The sequence below is a fragment of the Zosterops lateralis genome, assembly GCF_965231275.1.
Source record: "Zosterops lateralis genome assembly, chromosome: 1".
NCBI classification, from domain to species: Eukaryota; Metazoa; Chordata; class Aves; order Passeriformes; family Zosteropidae; genus Zosterops; species Zosterops lateralis.
In genome coordinates this window covers 134,822,182-134,844,394 of record NC_139762.1, presented here as the reverse complement: position 1 = coordinate 134,844,394, position 22,213 = coordinate 134,822,182, and the positions used below count along the sequence as shown (strand labels likewise).

The 22,213-nt window shown below is 35.4% G+C and overlaps 1 protein-coding gene across 1 annotated transcript in view; it reads left to right on the top strand.

Annotated features, from left to right (window-relative positions):
* The window catches only part of ANGPT1 (angiopoietin 1), a 148,650-nt gene that overhangs the window by 68,149 nt on the left and 58,288 nt on the right, over positions 1-22,213 (top strand). Inside the window, exons 2-4 of the mRNA XM_083865031.1 lie at positions 773-928; positions 1,822-1,943; positions 10,536-10,768. Of these exons, the coding sequence (XP_083721157.1) occupies positions 773-928; positions 1,822-1,943; positions 10,536-10,768 (511 nt within the window). The remainder of the gene's footprint in view (positions 1-772; positions 929-1,821; positions 1,944-10,535; positions 10,769-22,213) is intronic.

The following is a 22,213-nucleotide window of genomic DNA, read 5'->3' as shown; positions in this document are numbered from 1 at the left end:
TAGCCCTGGGTTTATGGCCTGCTGTGGCAGGGCAAGGATACTGTCAGCTAGAAGGGAATGATTCTATCTACATATACTAAAACAAACTGTCAAAAAGAACACCCCTCTCTGGGGTACCCAATTTATTTAGAGGGTCCTAGTTCAGATTCTATTCAACAATTTGCCAAGTCAAACCAAATATCAAGACCAAAGAAGCAAAGTAATAAACGAGCTTTTTGGCCAACAACTTCCTTCTTTTACTGTCATGACAGTGTCACCAGTCCTTTAAATTTTTGATCTCAATTAAACTAAGCTGTGTTTATTGCTGTGCTTATTGCTGTGAAAATTCTTTCTGGGAATTCAAGCAAATAAAAAATCATATTCCTGATATGGTAGGATATGGTAGGATCTCTTCCATTAAAGACTCACATGTAAGTTATGATGTACAAATAGAGTTTGATATTTTCCTCTGGTGTGCTTTGCTTTTTTAGAGTTTCATTTTGAAGCTGCTGTGATACCTCCATGATATGTTCACTGCAACTTTGACACAGATTAAGGCAGGGCCTGCTCCAACTCATGCCAGCAGACTTGGAAAAATCTTGAGACTCTGACTGAAAGGGGAAGATAGTCAGATCCCTATCACAATAATCATATGTTCAACTGAGACTTGGGATCCCCCTTAATTAAATTAAAATTTCTGCTTTTGACAAGAATGCCAGCTATGCACCCTTTATGACACCAGAATGCCCACACAGATAAAAATAGTACAGCTACAACCTTTTCTCTTTTACAGCTTGAGAACTACATTGTGGAAAACATGAAATCAGAGATGGTGCAGCTGCAGCAGAATGCTGTGCAGAACCACACTGCTACCATGCTTGAGATAGGGACCAGCCTCCTCAGCCAGACAGCAGAGCAGACAAGAAAACTCACGGATGTTGAAACCCAGGTATGTTCCCAGCATGGTTTTCAAAAAGCTGTTAATTGCAGAGAACATTTCCAAACTCTTTCCTTTCTAATGCACTACCACACAAAACATTTCAACACAGGAATCCAGGAAACACACTTTGTTTCTTGGTAATAACAGCATCGATGATTGACCCTTGTTATGTGTCTTTCCATTTCATTTGGTTAGTACATTTAGCTCTGTGTGTGTAACAAAGGGTAAGACTGCCCAGGAAACTAGATCAGCATTGGATTTTCAATAAATAGCAGCTACCTCTTGTCAATGACACAAGTGTCAGGCTAAATAATGAGTAACAGGCTAAATCATAGCTTTTGATCTTCATTGTGGTTGCTGTATATCAATCATTTCCCAAGTTTTTAAGCTCTGTAGGACAACAAAAAAGGACAATTCAGATTGCTCTGTGAATGCCAACAATTTCAAACAAAAATAAGACACTGAACTGCCAACACCAAAAAAGAGAAGATGCAGGGGAAAGCTAAAGTAGGAGCTCTATTTACAAAATAGCAGATACAACACTTTGACTTCATTCCAAGTACTCTTGCACTTTTCTGATATAAGCATGTTTTGTAGGAATGCATGTTTGAGGCATGCCTCTTGTTCTTTCCATTGAAACAAAGTTTATTTGGCAGCCTTTTTTTTTTTTTTTTTTTTGCTGATCTACTACTATTCTACAGTAAACAGAGTGCCAGAATATCAGCTGGTACATATCAGTGTAGCCTGATGGAGTTCATCTACACCAGCTGAGCAGACAAAGTTAAAAAAGGATTTAGAAACAATTTCTGACTAATCCGATCAGATAGAAATTATTATATTATGCTGCTAAAACAAAATATCCCAGACACTATAAACATTAATGTTTTTAATTTATCCTTAAGGTGCTAAATCAAACATCCAGACTTGAAATTCAGCTACTGGAAAATTCCTTGTCAACATACAAACTAGAAAAACAGCTGCTACAACAGACACATGAAATCCTAAAAATTCATGAGAAAAACAGGTAAGAGTGAGTAGTTGGTCTCTTTCTCTTCTCATTATGAAGTGGTCTGTGTATACTTTGTTTTAAGCAACAGATAAAAGGGAGCATATATGGTAAGTGGAGAGCACAGGGAATATTTATGAACTCACTAAAATACCTAGGTTGTGAACTTACACTATATCATGTCCTGTGTGATAAATGTAAACTGCTTTTTTTTACCACTCTTCATGTTCACTGTAAATTTACATCTTACTGTCTTTCATGACAACTTAGTCATATGACCACAGTTCCTGCAACATAAAAGCATTGGGATAATTTTAAGAGTGTTTTCAAGTAGAAAAATATTAATATTTAATTATGAGATTTTCCACTGCCTTAAAGTGCATCAGAAACAGAAAATATTCATTAGTTCATCTTTCTAATTTTAATGGATTCAAATATAAGACATATAGAAGGATCTCTCTCTCCTTCTTTACTCAATTAGCTGTAGCATACTTGTAGCCATGTACCATTTCTGCCATTACTTGCACCATTTTAAGAAGTCAATGGTAAACATTTGGGGTTTATGTTTAAGCTGATAAAAAACTATTGGGTAACAAAACTTTTTAAGCAGTAAATTGAGAATTGAGAAGTAGTTCTAGTGTTCCCTTTCTGTGACACAGGGACTCAGCACCTGAAGTCACTGGGCTTAGCAATTCAGTATGTCAGAGAGCATGTTTGGTGAGCTGACCTTGTCTGGGATTCCAGACGCCCACCCAGACACTCTCTCACTCCCCCTCATCATCAGAGCAGGGAGAAAATATGATGAAAACCTCATGGTTGAGATAAAGACAGGGAGATCACTCACCAGTTACTGTCATGAGCAAAACAGCCTTATTTACTACCAATTAATAACAGTGTAGGATGGTGAGAAACAGAAACAAACCCAAAAAGACCTTTCACCTCTACCTCCCCTTCTTCCCAGGGTCAGCTTCACCCTTGGTTCTTTTACATGTCCCCTTAGCAGTACGAGGCAATGAGGAATTGGGGTTCTAGACAGTGCACAACATTTTGCCTTGCCTTCTTCATCATGTTTTTTCCCTTCTCCACCATGGTCTCTCCCACAGGCTGCAGGGCTATGTGTGCTCTGGTACCTCCTTCCTTCCCCTTCTCTGACCTTGGTGTCTGCAGCATTGTTTCTCTCCCTTTTTCCTTCACTCTTCACACTGTACCTCTGACTGGAACCAGCTGTGCCTAGCATGGGGCAGCTCTGCCCTTTCCTCACAGCAGCTGCTCCTAGGCACTGGCAGCAGGACAGTGGGAAAAGTCTGGGAAAACCCTTCCTGAGTGCTCTTTGAACCATCCAATACACTGCTGTCTCTGTAGTGGACAGGTGTGAGCAGGGAGGACAGGGAGTGCTCTGACTCCTCAGCCTCACCTTCGGCTCCCTTCTAGAAAGAACGACAGTGAGGTCAGTCTGACTAGGACTAAGGTTTCTATTTCCTCTATCTACATTTGATATTGAAATGAGGCAAACAGCTTTTAAGATGAGGCAGACACTGAAACATGAGATACCAGTTGTAGAGGACTGTTTTAATTGAGATCAGTCAGTCTTCCAAAGCGAGCAGTGTGACCCCATGCTGCTGGACAGGAATCGGCAGCTGAGGCAGGAAAACCTTGCCCAGGGTTATGCATAAGGCAGACTAGCACCATAGTGGGCAAGAGGCTACAGAGTAGAGAAAGCAAAATAATGGTAATGATAAAAAATAGAAAATATTCTTACAAAGAAATGTAGTTTTTAAATGTGTCTAGTTGCAAAGCTGGTTGAATAATATATCATTATTGCTACTGATTATGAAAAGCAATTTAATATGTTTAATCTAAAACCCACTTTTAAAAAGTAATTCCAGTAAATGTTATTCTGAAGAAATTGTATTACTTTGAAAACTCTTGAACCCCACAGATATCCCTTAACCAAATAGAAATGTGAATAAATTAGTGTGGGATTAACTTTGTCGTCAACCTCAAAAACAGGTAAACATTCACCTGAACTCTATGTGGGCTCTCCCTGTAATCCACAGACAGATTTATATGGGCAGGGGTCAGTTCATTCTACATATTTTACAAATCTATTTAAAAATTGACTTAATTCAAGTATTAGTTAAGTATAGAAGTACTTGTACTTTTATCTGCTGCAATATAGTTAACAACAAAATTTTGTTGGCTATTTAAGAGACAGCATCTTGTATACTTAATCATTTGGATTTATTTATTTACCTTAGGAATGAATCAGAGTAAAAAGCCTTCACGTCAGTAAACAAATAAGCCCTGTTTGAATTGACCTTTGACTTGGCTGACATTATGATAAAATGTTTTTTGAAAAGTCAGAAGAAAAGGAGGGCTATTTTTAAAAGCACATTTTTTGTTGTTTGTCTCAGAGGTATAGGTATTTGTGGATAGATGGAAAAGCACACAGAATTTCATCTTGTAGCAAAGCAAGGATCTGTCATGCATTGTGTGGGTTCTTTTAAAGTCTCCTCAGGACTGATAAAATTAGGGAGAAGGCAGTGTTATTATTACACTAAAATACGGATCATTCACTCTTGTATGATCATCTACTCCTCACAAAGAACTGTGTAGTCTTGGCCTTGCAAGTTCTAAACTTGAAATCAATTACATGTGTGTCGGGTTGACTGTGGGACAAATCTTGGTGATCTCAGCAGATACTAGGCTTCTGGACATGTCAAAGATTTTAGCTTGCTTAAATTTAAACAATATTTGGAGATTAGTCATCAGGCTGTGTTAAGTAGCTATTTGCAATTAGGTAGTCATAATTCTTCTCCATATCACTTTCACACCAATAAATAGAGAAAATTCCTTTTATCAACATTAGGTACGTGGACTGTAAGTTTTTTTGGAATGGATCTTTCTTTTGCAGAAGGTTTACAGCAGTGTAGGAGCTATTGTCTTTGCAAAAACAATCAAAAGAGATAGTGTACTGTAGGCAGAGAAATTCTTTCCCTGTGCTAAAATGTCCTCTATATAAAACAAAAATTAAGATGTTAATCTCATTCAGAGAACTGAATTTTGGATGAAAGTAATGCAAAATCTTATAGTAAGAATAATTGATCACTGATGTACTACAGCAACTTGCGTATTATCCTTAAATAAAACCAACACTGTGTATCAACAAGGGAGCAATGCATGTTCTTTAGACTAGAAATATGTCTGTTCTTGGCCTTTCTCTTTGCTGCTGTTTCTTCTCGGAAGAGGGCCCAATTTTTTTCTTTGTATTGCACTGAAATGGAAGATATTCCATGGCATAAGTAGAGTCACATTTGCCTTAGAATCATGTGTCTACTGAGTGTTCTCATGCCATAAATAATTTGGTTTCGTGGGTTCCCACCCACTGTAATGTAAATGGCGGTTTCTTCCATTGCCATTTTTTTTCCCAAAAGAGCTTTCTAAATGCTATTTCGAATTATTCTTGAAAGATTTCCCTTCTTAAGTGCCTTATGAACCCCTTTTTCTTTTCCCTGGAGCGTACCAGCTGCATTTAATTTATAGTTTGCTGTTTCTTTTAATATGCAAGTGTAAAAAACTGTCTGTTTGCTAAAATGAAACAAATGAGGAAGAATGTAATGGAATTCTGGATCTTCCATCAACAAATAGTGGAAATGAAATTTAAACATAAAATCTTGCTTGAACTTGGAGAAAATAACACTGGATTAACACACTCAGTACTAGAATTTTTGTATGGTATAAAAAGCAAGGACTCAAGAATGGTTCTTGAATGTCTGTCTGACTATGTGAAGGATGAAGAAACAATATGTCTGACAAGTTTCATTTGGAGGTTATGCATGTACTAAAAAGATAAATTCCAATTTTGACCACTTCACTTATGTGATTTCAGTGGAACTATCGTGTCACTGGTATAAAAAGTAGGCTTAATGATGCTAAGTGACTTGTTACTCTCCTGGCCCTGAGAAATAAGGTGACACATATTTCATATTTCCTTAAACTGATCAGACAGTATCAATCAGACTCACAAGGTACAAGTGATCAACATCTAACAGCATAGGGGAAATTTCACTCACCTAAAAGGAAGTACAAAGAAGTTGTCTTATGCTTTCTTTGGTAAAATAATGTTCTTGCACACAAAAGTAGGCATTGAAATCCTCTACCCATTTGTCTTCCCATACATATACAATAAAAGAAACCTACACATATATGGCCAAATAACTCTTTTCTAGTGTGACATTACTTGTCTTTAATTACTGAATAGTTCAACAAAGTATATGTTTTATCTATATATTTAATAAATCATAATTTTGGAAAAGATTATTTTAATGCAAATGATGGTCTGTTCTATATCCTGTTCTCACATGTCTAAACAGGATTCTGAAAACAAATATTATAGAAAGTCTCTTAAACTTCTGTGGTCTGGAATGGATTAGTGATTAAACTACCTTATAAGGCAGATTGTCTAAACCAGACTTTCCTTCCCCCTTGGACAGCTACCAGAGTGTTTCCTACATGTTCTACCTCAGCACCTTTCAAAATGACAACGGCTCTCACTAGAAGTCATTCTTTGACTTCTGTATGGTTATTCTGACCTCTCCAGCATTACTACAGTTTTTTTCCTGAATCAGCTGGACATAGCACAGTCACACAGAGGCATTGCACTGAGTCATTCCACAGGCTTATATCCTTACAAAGTCAATACATCATTTGTACCATTGAAAATAGATTCCTAGCCCCACCAAATCCACTACATTAGACACTGAGACATAGATAACCTTTGGAAAAACTAAATTTTGTCTGGGTTTGGGATCTGCATGCATGTGTTTGTGTGTTTGGTTTTAAATTAATATTCTCCTAGATAATGACTCCAAAGTGTCATTATTCAATGGGTAATATTGGTATTTATTCATGTTAACAACACTTTATTCACAACTTTATTCTGTTCTGATTTATTTCTCGAAATTGAAGGCTCCAGTTATAAAAACCACATGTATGTGTGTTTATGTGTGCATCTTTATAAATAAACATATGTATAATTATATGATGCTTCTGGTGGATGGTGATTATTTTATTTTTATTGTGTTGTAATTCCCCTGAATGTTTCATATGTCTAGATTAAGTAGTATGTTCAAAAATTTTAAAATTTCAAACCTATAGGAATTGTATAGGAATTTAAAATGTATAGGAAATTAATACAGGATACTTGCTGCTAAAAAGAGCTATAATATAAGTGTTACAAAAGAATTTCAGTCAGCCTTTTGAGGAGTTGGACTCCTTTGTAGAGAGAAAACCTTTCCGTTTTCGTTAATGTTTTGTGTTGGCAATAGCCATTAATGAAAATTAATAAAAATATTTTAATTTTTACTCTGTTTTCACAATTCTTCTTTAAAAAATTGAGAAAATATCTTTACCAAGCACTCAAGAAAGTTTTTTCTTAATGGTATTTGTCAGTTAGAGGTTGTCTGATGTTACACAAAAGAGGCAACAGAGTGGTCTTTCCACAGTTAAAGAAACTCTAAATATCTCTTTAATCACTTTCAATCTGTTTCAAGATTTTTGGAACTTCTTAGCATTTCTTTTTTTAAATTTATTTAAATGATATACAACAAATATTAATATAACAATGCAAATGAACAATTCTGGCCATATTGGAGTCAAAAGCCATAAGAGCAGCTTTTCTCACACTACTGAAGGATTTCTTTCTTTTGGAACAGACAAGTTCAGAAATGCCCAATCTGGGTGAAGACTTTTCTTTTGTTTGATTGGAGATTTCACCAAAGTTTTCTCATTGTTTCATAGTAAAACAAAAAATGAATATTTTGGACTGCTCCCAGGAATAGGGAGTTGTCCTATCCTCAGGACTTACTTTTATCTGTTACAGATTTATGGATATAGAAAGCTAATTGCATAAATATATATGCAAGTCCTGAAAATAGCATAGATTTGCAGTTTATAATTACAGGACTTTTAATCTACATAGAAAAGTAAAGGAAGCAAGTGCTGTGACACTTCCATCTCTCCACCACATGTTGACACACCACTCAGAAATATAAGGATGTATTATTATTAAAGACATAAAACATCTGCTTCCTGTCTGTCCCTGTAGATGCCAAACTGTGGAGCTCTAAATATTGTCAGCTTCCCTTTACTTGCTCGACATGGCTGGTTCTGCCACAAACAAGATTGTTATACCCCTGGATTCATTTACTATGGCCTTAGGAGGCAACAGTGGGAAACAAATAATGCAATGCATAAATTGTGGCTGTCAAAGGCTCTTTCTTTGACGTGAAATCATTCAGTTATGGAAATTATTTAGCTGTGGACATGCAGATAGGATAATGTGGAATTAAGCAAATACATTGTACTGTACTATATGGGCAAAAATAAAGGGAACTTTTTTGTCTTTACTTAGTATATTCTATAAAGCTATATTCTATCCTCCTGAATGACATCTTCTCTTGCACTGAAAATACACAACATTTGAAGGGACTGTAAGATGTCACACTGGGATGTGGCCCTACCTAGCACCCATTTAATTATAGACTGTGAGCAGGCCACCTTTTTCGTATCCCAAGTGCATCAATGTAACTAGTCTATCAGAAAAGTTAAAATATAGAGTCACAATCATGATTTCAATAATTTCTGTGAAAAATTATCCACAGAATAACTCTATTCACTGATAGAACTGATAAATTTCAAAAGGAAGTGTGTTTCCTTGATAGTATTTTATGACTAGAACCAAACCTATCTGAAGATTTTTCAATTGCTTCTGCCAAACTAAACTACATCTGACTTACTGCATGAGAAAGTTCAAAGGCTACCAGTACATATTCTCAAAAAAAAAAAAAAAATCCATGTGAATCTAAACCATTATGTTTAATGTTAGTGTTCAAGTGATGAAAAATGAGCGACACGTCCAATAAGGTGCTAAAATAATTTATAGTCTTTGGCTTCAAAATCCTTTTTTTGTTGGTTTTTTTTTTTTTTTTCAGGATGTAACCTTCTACCATCTTATTTCATTCTACTAAATCTTGCTATTTTGTTTATATTAATGAGACTTTTAAAATGAGATATATTCTTCTTTGTGTTTGGGACGCTGCAAAAAAGTATTTTCCCTCACATTTTTTTTTCTCCCTTTACCCAGATGCTTCTGGTTTTCAGAGAAATAGACATACTGATATTAAAAAGTATGGTTTTTTGAGGATCTTTGTAATTTCTGCATTTATAATATTTCATTTAAAAAAATGTTGGTTTAAAAAAGATAAATTGATCTCATTCTAGCTTGCACAGCAAATTTTGGTGCATGAATTTAATCTTTGCATTGTTATCATCTCTAACAGCTCATATTAAGGCTCCATGATATAGAGTAGAAGCAACTCCATATGGATTTTATTACATTCCTCTATTGGGTTAAATGAACTCAAATTATGCAGGCATTTTGCCACTGATCTATTATCCAGATGTAAAAAACAAAGGTAGAGGGAGAGTGCAAATAAATAAACCTAAGACTGACTTGAGCAGGAAGCAGTTTGTTGGCAAGTTTTTAACCATCACTTGGTTTGTGGGCATGAGAAACACGATTTTTGTGTATACAAAAGAAACCTCATAGAGAAAGTAGCAGCGAGATTGAATTAAATTCTTTGTCTTTTCTGTTAAATTCCCACCACAGCATCAAAGCACTGTCCTGGAAAAGCTTCTTGTTCATGGTTGACAGATATTAGCTGTCCTTTAAGTCTACAACACCCCTATTTTTCTAGATGTAATCTGATATGCCTTTGATCTTGGTAAATTGAACACTTCCAGCACGGGACAGAAGGATGCTAGAAAAAGAATATTAATCCAGAGAAAGTGTTTCTATACATGTGCAATTTTTTTAATAAAAATTGATGTAAGTAGGTCACATAGCATGATGCCCAACAGTTTTCTGCCTGAGGAGCCTTTTGTGGAAAAAAACAAACATGGCTGAGGAGTCTCAGTGAGATATGTTTGTAGAATTGAGGAAAACAAGGGATTCCTACATTAAAATGCCAGTTGCTGATTTACCTTTCGGGAAAACAGTACTATTCTTAATGTGAAAGCAGGTCCTGCTCATCTGGAATGAATTTCTTATCCCAGCTTCACAGACCCCATCAAAAAGTACATTTATTGTGAGTTCCACATGTCTTGATAGTCCTTCACAACTCTGCATTTTGCCCTGTTTTTTGTCTTATCATATGATCCATTCATATTGCCAACCACATCCTCTTCAATGCCCTGCTCTTCTCCTTCCTTTGCCTACCTCAGGCTTTTCTGCCTGGGCTTTTACATTCAAATGTTTCTCTGGCCCTATATTTGTGCATAGGGATATTTGTAGATGTGAGTAATATCTACATATGTAGTTCCATGTCCTTTAAGCACTACAACATGCAAACATCACTAAACGCAGGCTTAGAGATCAGTTATGGTGACTACTTGGAAGAGAAACTCAGTGGGCTGAATTACTAGATGTGACATATTTTGGAATTATTGATTTAGGTTGGGAATTATACACTGAAAAATGTGTTCTGCCTTCTGTATTATTAACCATGCTGGCATGAAACAATATCTACTAATTGTTTTATTTCATTTTAGTTTACTTGAGCACAGAATTCTGGAAATGGAAGAAAGGCACAAAGAGGAGCTGGCCACTTTGAAGGAGGAAAAAGAGAACCTACAAAGTTTAGTCACGCGACAAAGCTACATAATCCAGGAACTAGAGAAGCAGTTAAACAAGGCAACAAGCAATAACAGTGTCCTGCAGAAACAGCAGCTTGAGCTGATGGATACAGTTCACACCCTGATCGCTCTCTGCTCCAAGGAAGGAGGTGAGAAAGTAGCATTATAAAACATCAGAAGTACTAGGAAATTTATTGTGAATTAAGTCCTGAATTTTTGGAAAAACAAAACTTAATGGTCTTATTCCAAGAAAGAAAAAAAGACATTATAATTGAGGAGAAAAGAGCTGATGAGAGCCTACAAATCAAGTAAAGTTCAGACAGTGCTGAGGCTGACCCTTGAACCAACAGCCGTATTCGATTCTTTGAATTTGACATCATTGAGTTTTTATATCTTGACCATAGCAGATATAGGCCAACATTACATTGCCTTTGCATTAGCAATACTAATTTGTTTCCCTAAGTATCTGTCTCCTGCTGGAAACAGGCCAACCAACCGTGGATCTTAACTTTACAGATATCTGTGCTTCATCTACTCTTTGCTACCCCTTCTTTTCAGTCAATGGAGAAAAAAAGCTGCTAACTAAAGGAAAGTAATTCAGAGTTTTGTACACATATATGGGTTATAATATTGATATAGGCTCCTATGATGTTATAGGGTAGACATCAAAAGATGTCTCTTTCTCTTCTCTTGAATTAGGTTCTATTTATAAGAAGGGATCATTTTTCTTTCTTCTATCTTGCTGTGTTTTTCTTCTTTCTGGGTGCTCCAAACAATAACAGACTTTGAAAGAAGGGCTCAGCAAAAACTCTATATTATAATTTTCCTCAAGTATGATTTTTCTAGTAAACAGTTTTCTTGCCGAAACACAGACAAATTCAGATAGAATTTCAGATTTCAGATGCCAAAGACACAGCAGAATGTCTTAAGAAAGAAATTCCTCTCACCAGAACTGGTCAAGGGAGATGGGTGGAGACCACTGTGAAAAATGGAAATAGTACACTTTGAAGAATATATTAGTAACTATTACTAAACAAGGCAAAGTCCTACAGAAATGACAGCATAAAAATCCTTCTGAGAAAGGTACAGGATAAACATAGAGAGAAAGAGTAGATGTGTGAGTTGTGATAGTCCTTCAACATTGTGGAAGGATCAGAATTCTTTGAGATGTATCAGAAGTCTGAAGAGACAGCATAATAGATTACTGTCATTCTAGAGCTCTAATTGCCATAAACTAAAAAATAAAAAGCAAAATACCAGAATGAAACCAGCAAACAGCTACCCCATGCCCTCAACTGAAAACTTGTCACCTGCATCATTATTCAGTGCTCTCTCTAAGAGGCAGAAGACTTACTAGATCAGTTAAACTATTCAGCTCAAGGCGATGTGGATTTTCTCTCTGCTATATATTCCCATGCAACTTGTGTGGCTTCAATATAAACTGCTCCAGTCATAAGGATTACATCTCTTACTTTGGAAGTGTTGCCTGCTTGGGCCAGTGTTGATAGACTACTTTTTTTTTTAAAAAAAAACTTTTTCCCCCTCTCATGTTCATTCTAAATGTTCCCTTCTGCTCATTCTGTTATATGGCTCCCTAGCATTTTGAATTAAACAACATGTTTCATAGTAGGCTGTTCTCATATCAGCAGAGAAGCATTGTGATGCAATGCAAATCCTTTATTATGTTTTATGGCTTTTTGGCAAAGAAACCTGGCAAGGCTGTGTCTGGAGTGTTCTAATAAAGCTCAGGAGTATTTTAAAATCAATATCAAAATGAAAGATATATTATTCTCATACAGAGATATATAGCAAGTTCTTTTTAGCTTAAAAAGATTTTCTAACAGTCTTGAATATGATTCAAAGAAAAAAACCCAAACAAACCAATATTTTCCCTAAACTTAGTTTCCTCAGCTGCTTCTTATAAAAAATTTGAATGAGGAATACAGAAGAGGGTATTTCAAATTCGGCTCCTGGGTACAAATTCCGGTGCATGAAAACCTGAGTTTTCAACAGTCTTTTTAACTTCTGAGGAACTGTGGAAGTAAGTGATGCTTAGCACAGTTAAATGCCTAAATAGAACTTTAATAATCTAACTAAGTCCTTGATTTTGGACTCCATTACTTTTTGTGTATTATCATGTTCAGAGTTTTCCTTGGATACATTTCTTCTTTGAGGAGAATAACTTAACAAGAAATGTTAAAGTGAAGAAATGTTTCTTTCTAATTCTCTGATTAAGTCTAACTGACCTATATTTTTTGGTAGATTCACAGCTGAAGTAGCCAGATAGCTTAAGTTAAAATAATATGTTTCTGGAGCATAGGACCATCCTAATGAAGACTAAGTACTAAAGGCTGTGCCAAAAATTAATGCCAACTTCAGTCTTTGCAAATACATGTTGAAGGTGGAAATGTACGCATGTTGGAAAGTACCAACTGGAGGTACTCTAAATTCACACCAAAATATGAAGTTTGGGTAGTCTTACACAAATCTTGATGTGTGCATTAATGATCAAAACAAAAAAGCGCTCTGTGAGAACTGGTGTTTCTTGGGAAATGGAGAATAGCAAAAAGTGATACATAAATCAGTGGCACCTCCTCTGTCTTACGTTTTGGTAAATCTCAGTCATCTAATTTCATAAGGGATGTAGCAGAAATGGAAATGATCCAGGAAAGAATAGGACAATGGAAAAATTAGAGTTCCAGAACAATTTTCGTATGAGAAGAGAGAGCTGTAACATACAGAACTGTATGATGTGTGAGCTGTGATAGTCCTTAGGTGGGAAAGAAGATATGTGAAATGCTGTTATGGAAATGCACAAAATATTTAATGATAGGGAGAAAAGGAACAGCCAGTGACACAGAGAAGTATTTTCCATCGATAAAAGAGAGGACTTAAGTAAATGTTACAAGATATCATTGAGATTTATAATTTTTTTTTATTATTAGAAAGCTGTAGAGATAGAAAAGGATGGGTCCTCTTAAGAACTTTGGGTCTTTAACAGGGACACTCATCTTTGACAGAAAGCACAACCTAAGTGAGGCATCAAGTCTAGAAAGCCAGATTGTCAAAGATGATTAACTTTATAAGCATGAACAACAGAGTTGAGAGGATTGCAAAGGTGTGTCTAAATCCTGTGATATTCTGAGAATGGCTTTAAGTATCTTCATCAGATTTTCCTAAATTAAAAATGTAAGTCACTATATTTTATCTGAAATTTATGTCATGATATTTTAAAAATTGTCTATTCATCCATCCATCCATGTGTAAATTTTATCCCAGGATAAGTCACAGATAGGAAAATTGTTTTATTTTTCTCGTAAGTCATAGTATTGAGGATTTTCCAGTTTGTGAAAGTAAAAATATAATATAACTAAACCAATTAATTTGGAACCAATCTGGTGATAATCATTATTTTTTGATTCCAGAACATGAGATTTATCAACTCCAGTAATGACATAATCATATCAAAGACTTATTTTTAGATTAATTTAAATAAATTAGTACACTATCTGAAGTTTTCCTGTTAGGAGCCCATGAATAATATAGCTGGGTAGTATAGAGATACAGGGCTGAACAGAAACTGATTTTGTTCAGTCAAATAGTCTAAGGAGCTAACAAAGTCCCTAGAACTAGATAAAAACCCTAAGCAATCTGCTTTGGTGCTTCCACTGTGCCTAGGCATATATTAGGAGAATTTCTGAAAAATTTAAAGTCAAATGGGAAAGATAAAAAAATAAACCAAACCAACCAAACCAAACCAACCAAAAAAAGCCCTCAAAAAACCAACTGAAAGGTAAAAGCAACACAAATGAATTAAAAAAACCCCAAAACCATAAATGGACCTAAATAGAAAATCCAGATCCCATTTTCAGTGTCAGTTTTGGTACAGACCAGTTTTGGGATGAGGGCCACCTGTAAAACTTGGAATTGTTTGTGAGTTCAATTTCCAAAATACCACCCACTTCTCTCCCAGCGTGAGCAATTCTAGAGTTTCAGTTGCATGTAATCCTTCAAACAGACACTCTAATAGGTCACAAAACCTACCGAGAGTCAAATAAATGCAGGCTACCATGGGGACTCACATGTCTCTATTTTGGCCTGTGTCTGTGGCTAAACACACTTGACACATTGTCTGTGTATATTTCTATATTTTAGGTAGGGTCAAAAACCTTGACAACATTGCCAGTAAATTTTCTAGAGAAGAATTTCTAAAATAGAAGCACCTTCGGGCATTGGATGTTCAAAGGAAATGATTGTTCATTATGGTGATTATTTAAAATAACTATTTAAAGATGAAGTAATCTCCAAATTCAAATGTAGATAAATGCATGAAACTTTTACCTTTCCCAAACAAACTAGAGGAAATAAAAACATAAGGGTGAAGTCCTGATTGATCACAGAGATATTGCATGATTATCTCCAAGACTGTAAAAGCACTTCACCTGTAGCAGATAACAAATACAGGTCAAATTATAGATGGATAGAGATCAAATGATTCTTAGAAAAGGTCATAAAAGATTTTATGCTTATTGTTTTCCTTAAACTGGTCATTTCTCATGCTACTTAGAGTATTATTTGTCTCAGAGTATTATTTATAAAGCACATTGCTGTCACTGTCAAAAAACACATCTGTAACACAGTAAATAGTACCATGAAGAACCCTCTAAGCTTCCATGTCAGAAAAATTATTTATGGAGAAGATATGTAGTGCTAAAGTGGACAGTCACATGAATATTACTCAAAAAACACCTCAACTCCAAAACAAGGCGAATACTACAAATTATATTAATCAAAAGATAAAACAGTCAAAGACAATAGATAATATAATCAAAGATATGTATGCAAGTTCAAACCAACTAGTTCAGAAAGTACTTTGGTCCACTGGGCAATTATGTTTCAAGCCAAATGTAACAAAAGGTGCCCAGTCAAAAATACATTGTCTTTTATTCCAGTAGAAGAAAATTTATTGAATTTCTATTGTGTTAAAAATAATTTGCATAAACTTGGGATAACTGCCTATGTAGTCCCACCCACAGGATAAAGGAATGTAAAATTCAGCAGGAAAGCATATTTAACCATAAATTTATTTTTGTTTTCCAAAAAAATACAAAAAGCCAAAACCAAACCAAAACAAAAATTCTGGTGCGAACAGAGGACAGAAAAAGAGAATAGTAGTTTTAAATATTAATATTTTACAGTGTTCAATAAGACACATTTTATATATTATATTGATTCAGCCATACATTGGAATACAATAATAAAGATATGTAAATCCACTAGATTTTCAAAGTATAAAAGGGCAAGGTTTTATGATGCAGATCTTGATAATTTTTCTTCTATTCATGGAAAGAATAATATCAGTACTCATCTGAGACATATTTTGAAGGTGACAGCTTGTTTTTCCTGATACCATTTCCCTATAAATATTTCATTCCTTAAGCCCATGCCCCCTCTTGGTACCTCATCCTTGACATTATTAAGGTTTTTTTCAACATGATGAGACTTAACTGGTGAGGCAGAAACTCAGAGTGTGCCACATCAATCACTTCATTATTTTTAATTCAGAACATAGAAGAATCTTTTGTACCAGAAAATTTTGAACAGCTTTGGCTGAAAGCTGTAGGTTTGAGGTGGATCAGTATTGTGTTGAAAAATTTAAGAAATGAGTTCATGAATGAAGTGACAGACCTTTTCTCTTAAACCAGAATTTGAATTTTAATTATCGATGTATTCTAATATACTGCAGTGTAAGAGCAAAGCATGATGCTTTCAATATACTGATTATTTTTTAAATTTTTATTGGTTAAGAATAAATTAAACACCTCAGACTTGACAAAGTTAGAATGCCTACACCAAAGCTTTAAACAAAATCCGGTTTAATGCACTAACATCATCTGGGATTCCACAGTTTTTTAAAAGTTCCCCAAAGATGTCAAAGCATATCACTTCAGCTAAGGTTGACATTATTTGTTCAAGATTATGGAAAACATCAATTTTCTCAGTTTATCTCCACTTTCTCCATCTTTAGAGATTTTATGAGCATGAGGTTTTCATTTTTATTAAGATATCTTAAAGCATAACAGAAATATTTTTAGTTTTAAAAAAGATCAGAAGATCACTATCAGAAAATGTTCACCATCGATTTACAAAGCTCACAATTAAAAAGATACATTCCAGTATGTGATCTGCTCTTATTATTATTTTTAAAGCTGAAGAAAAACTGAATCTTTGTTTTGCACTCAGTGTCAGGGAAGAGAGGTCCCCTTACTCTTCCTGTGGCTGGATCCTATTGAGCAGATGAACTGGAAAGTGCTGCAGGGCTGCAGTCAGAGGCTGGTCTGACTTTGTGCAGTCGTGGAGATGTTCAGTTAAATGTACACAGGAGCACCACCTTTTGTGTTTCTTGTTTTTTCTGTTCAGGTCCTATACAATTCCTGTTTTCCTTAAAGACTCTATTGATGTGCAATTTTCAGAGATGCTCAGAAAACTCTACTGGAGAGTTTTTTGGTGTCTGTCTTATCTGACTCACCTAACATCTTCAGAGTTCAGGTCTGGACTTCTTTTAGATCAATGAAGTCAGTTCTGTCCAAGTTGTTTCATGATGACATGACTTACAACTACAAGTACCCTTTTTCTCCATATTATCTGATAAAAGGCAATGATGTTAGTGCTGATATTTATATGATCACTACCTCTGCTGTTTTTTTCTAAAACTAAAAAAAGTTTTAATCCCATACCATCATGTTTTAAAAATAAAAACATTTTCATACTCTGCTTAGACAAGAATACCTTAATTTCAAAGTTATCCTTTAAATAAAGTACAAAAAATTATATTAGGTCATAGTAACTTAGGCTGTAGTTTAACAGAGATTTAGTTCTGAAATAAGCAAATTTTTGCAGTATTTGACATTTACGTCAGTGGAAAATATTTTAATTCTTCAAAACAGAATTGTGGATTCTGATATTTTATCCCTATTAACTTGTTGATGATCACAGCAGGAGATCAATATTTATTTGTACTGAAAACTTTATACTGGAAGTGTATATAAATTCTTGACTGTTGATACTAAAATCAATTACCCACCATCATTCCTACAGTATAGACCAGTGCCAAATCCCTCTTCACTCAGTTTTGTGAAACTGGAATTATTCACTCACACCAAAGATAATATAGAGAATAACAGCACTTTTGGTGTCACCCAAATGGCTTGTTGGTAAAAAATATCTTTGTATGCATACCATTGTTCAGATGGAAGCATAAAATGCACATTAGCATGTCTGTGTGGAATAATATAAATCAATTAAAGAAATACGGACACTAGAAATATTAAACAATGCCAGCAACTTAATCTCCTTGTACAGTTAGTGAAAGACTCCTTTAGTTCTCCTCTCAGTGAATAGCTAGTTACTCACAAAACTGCTGTCTCAAGCAGAAACTCTTAAGGAACAATATTGCAGCTGGATAATTAAGCGTCTTTATCTCTTTGTAAATGGGCCATAAGGCATTCTGTTGCAGATCACTAATGAGGACCATTTTTTGGTATTCTTAAGTGATTCCTTTCAAATGTACAGGGATTTGAAATATTATTGTTCTTGCCAGTCACTAAGGCTGGATTTATTTGGAAACAAACTTGATAACTGTAGATAATTTATTAGGTATTAAATAATTATACTCTGGAGAGGGTAAAAGCTCTCTATGTTAATGTCTTTTTCAAGACCAAGCTAATTCCTGCAGCCCTACAGGAGGTAAATTCTGCTTTAAATGCTTTTTTTAATAAGTAGTTGGATAGCTTGAGTGCTCTTGCTATGCAATTGTTTCCCTTTCTTACTGCAGACTCTTAGAGGCTATGTGGGAGGGCAAAGTAATGTTCTATTAGCTGCTAAAACATTTCTATAAATGTTAACCTGAGACATCTAATTGACTACACCTTTTCTCTTTCCTCCCCATGTTAAAAGTATTGATTCAAATTCTTCTATGTAATGAACCTTAGTGCTCCTGACAAATCTGGTACTGGACTACAGCCTAGGCTGGTAGAATTGTTGTAGCCCTTCTAATTGTATTTCAGCATGGCCTGGCAGTTACTCTGGGTTGTACTTAAAGGAGGTTCACACACCTCTTTGGGCCTCCCACATGCAGTGAGGACATGTAGTCATTAAGGGATAGAGGTTGAGAGCAAAGGGACTATTTTTGCTTTTGTCATTTTTCCTTGGAAACAAAATCCTTCCACTTCTCCATCCAGTCCAGGGACTGCAGGGTCATGGGGTGAATCAAGATCAATGAACTGCTCCAGCAGAATAAGCAACTAGTATAACCAACAAAGAAACAAAACAACAAAACAACCAAGCAACCAAACAAAATCCCTAACCTCACCTCACCCCTTTTGCCCCTACAACAAACCCAAACACTCTCTGCAAGATCTCCTATTAGCTGATTCATTCAGTGGCTATGGAAGCAGTCCACAGCCAACAGATGCAGCCAGAGCAGCACTGCTCCTGTAAGTGACATTTTGTGATTGCACTGCATTTGGGGTTAGGACTAAGTGGTCCTTAGACATTCAAAATGTGCATGTGTATTATACACATGCTTGTACTGTCATAGAGTCTGAACAATTTAATGAGAGCCAGCACTTTCTGTTGTCATCATTCAGCAAATTAATGTGCCTAAGGAAGAAATTCTAGGGTTTTATTTTCCCTCACCTTTTAAAACACCCAGATGAATTCAAGGTAAGCTCCCAGGGAGATCTTGAATGAAAGATGCAGGAGGTGTTACTTGCCAGTTAATGTCCCAAATGAAAATATTATTTTTAAAATTGCTACAGTAGAATAGACAGGAAATCAGAAAAAAAGAAGTACTACATAATACGTGGTGTGTTCAAATACTGTATAAAATATTGGAACCCACAATGAACCAAAAAAAATCTACAAAGACAGATGGCTGAGTATGTGAAATACTATTAAGTAAACCTATGACAAATGCTTCAAGTGGTGTAAAAGATAATGGAAGGAGATTGCAGTAGAAATTGTAGGTGGCTTGTAGAGCACGGCAACAGAGTAACTGACACTTTCAGCTAAGGATGCAGTGTCGCCAGCTGGAACACTCTTGTTAAAAGCTAACAATGGTATGTGTATGGAGTTCCTTGGTATGGGGCACTGAATGATAAAAATTAACATGGCTTCAAAAATGTTAACTAGAGAAATTAATGGAAGTGAATTCTTTCAAAACCTGTTAAAGATGCTGATATTACATCTGGTGGAGGAAGAACTTATACTGTAAATTCCTGGGTAACCTTTCCTGTGATTATGCTGTTCTCCAGTCATCTGCTTTGAACATCTGTTCATATTGAAGAGTATTTTTCTGGCCAGGTATCAGCCAAGCTCTTGCAAAATCTTAGGGCCCTCATGAGGAGAAAAGTTCTAAAAAAAAGAAAATAATAAGAAGTAAGTAAATATGAGAGTATAAGAATAAAATACAGAAGATGATGGTTCAAAGATCAAGCCTAGTGAGGAAGCCCCATGACTTCTAGGCCCTGATGCTGGAGATGGGGCACTGCAGAGGCTGGACCAGCAATGTAACCTGGGATCTCTAGTCTTAGATTTCATTTGGAAATAATGGAGGCCTTCACAATACAGTTTTATACACTAGATTCTGCAAATTTATAATCCATAAACTTGATTATAGAGCAATAGTTCCCAGAACAGAAATATTTTATTCCAGTATGTCAAAATGAACTTTCCAAGTTGCCAATGGCCTGGTCTTTTTGTCAGATTTGGAACAATGTCACAAAGAAATATTAGCTTTAAAAGTATTTTGATGAATGCATATTTTGTTGAAGGGAAAATGTATGTCCAAACTCCAGTCCTAAACTTCCTTTCAGCTCCCTAGTAAACAAAAATGAGTATACAAGCAATGACATATCTGAGAAGACTGCTGGGCTTCAAGACATACAGAAACAGCTGCCATACTAATATCCCCTCGTTTCATTTTGGTTTTCTAAGATTTTCAGACTTTATGGAGTTGAAAATAAAACATTGAATTAATAAAGTAGGAAATAAAGTTGATATTGGAGAAAATTTTGAATCAGGTTTTTGAATATTTTGTCTTTATAACAATTAGAATTAGGTAGTAACTACATATAAATTCACATTTAAAACTTTTAGTTGACTAGCTAGATGCATAACAACTCCTGATACTTTATCAAGAATCAGCAAGTGCAATATATTTTTTTTTCATACATCTCAAAGGATTGTAATTTTCTAATTTTTAGCATTTGGTTATATTGAGTGATAGTGGTAGCTTTAATAATCCTGAAACATGTTTTGTGGAAGGAAAACAGATAATGTGTAATGTGTACTTGAATGAAAATGTGTTTTCAAGTCTATTTTAAGAGGGGCCCAAGTGTGCTCTTGCATAGCTGTCATTTCAGTTTGTAGGCATCACTGCAGTTATCTGGAGACCAGACCTGAATTGAAATCAGCCTTCAGGTTTGTGCTTTTTTCCTTTGGTTTGTGTAACATTTGCAACACAATGACGTTGTCACAGGGTTGTCTTATTGCAGGCAAAATTGGGTGTCACAGTCAGCTATTTGGTTGCATTTTAATGTTTGCTCTCAAGTGGAGGTTGGTATATGCAAGATGAGGACACTGAAAGAGGAGACTATGCCTCTGGCTGTAAGTCAGCAAAAACTGTAAGCCTTTGCATATTTTTCTTCCTCAAAACAAAACAAAACAAAACAAAAAAATCTTAACCTTATTCTGTCAGATCTGTTTGTGGTTGCTGCTGCTGAGTTGGGGGATATATAAATCTGTTTGGGAAGTGTTCCAGCCCTCCTCACTGGGTAATAGTTTGAGTAACATCCTTTGGATAACATTAACAAACTGTTCTGGATTTGATTCTTCACAAGCCAGGCACTATTTGCCATCATAACTGGAATTTTGTTGGTGCTCAGCAGCTGCACCCAAATGGCTGGGAAAGAGGTCAGAGACACAAGGGTCAACTACAGAAATGCAAGATTCCCCACAATATGTCTGGAACAATGACAAGATCAAGGCAAAATTTATTTGCAGTCAGGATCTAGACAGAAACCATCATTTGGCAGTCCTTGTATGACCTTGTCCTGGGATGTAGCAGCTTTAGGTAAAAAACATCGATTTACAACCTTTTCCTTTTTGATTTTTTAAGACTTGCCCAACAGGGGACATAAATTTTTACTTCAGATAGTGCTTTTGATAGTGCAGCTAAAATTTAGATCAATTATATATGCCAATAAGAGATGGAGAAAGACTTTTCCTTTCTGACTTCAAAAGCATGAATTATTTTTTAAAGCGCCTTTTTGGTACTTCTATTCTATAAGAAAATTAGATTTACCTAAATAGAACATTGAATCAATAAAAATATAATAGTGTCACTTAGACACTAAAGAAATCTCTGTATATCTGTCCAAATAAGTCACTATCATGCAGAAAATCAAACAGCTATTTTTCACTTGTTGTCAGTATCTCTAAAGGGTGTAAGGGTCTAGTGATTAACTCAGTCTCAACTGATTTCACAAACATAGCAGTTCAGGTCTCAAATAATTCAGGAAGTATAGTTGTGA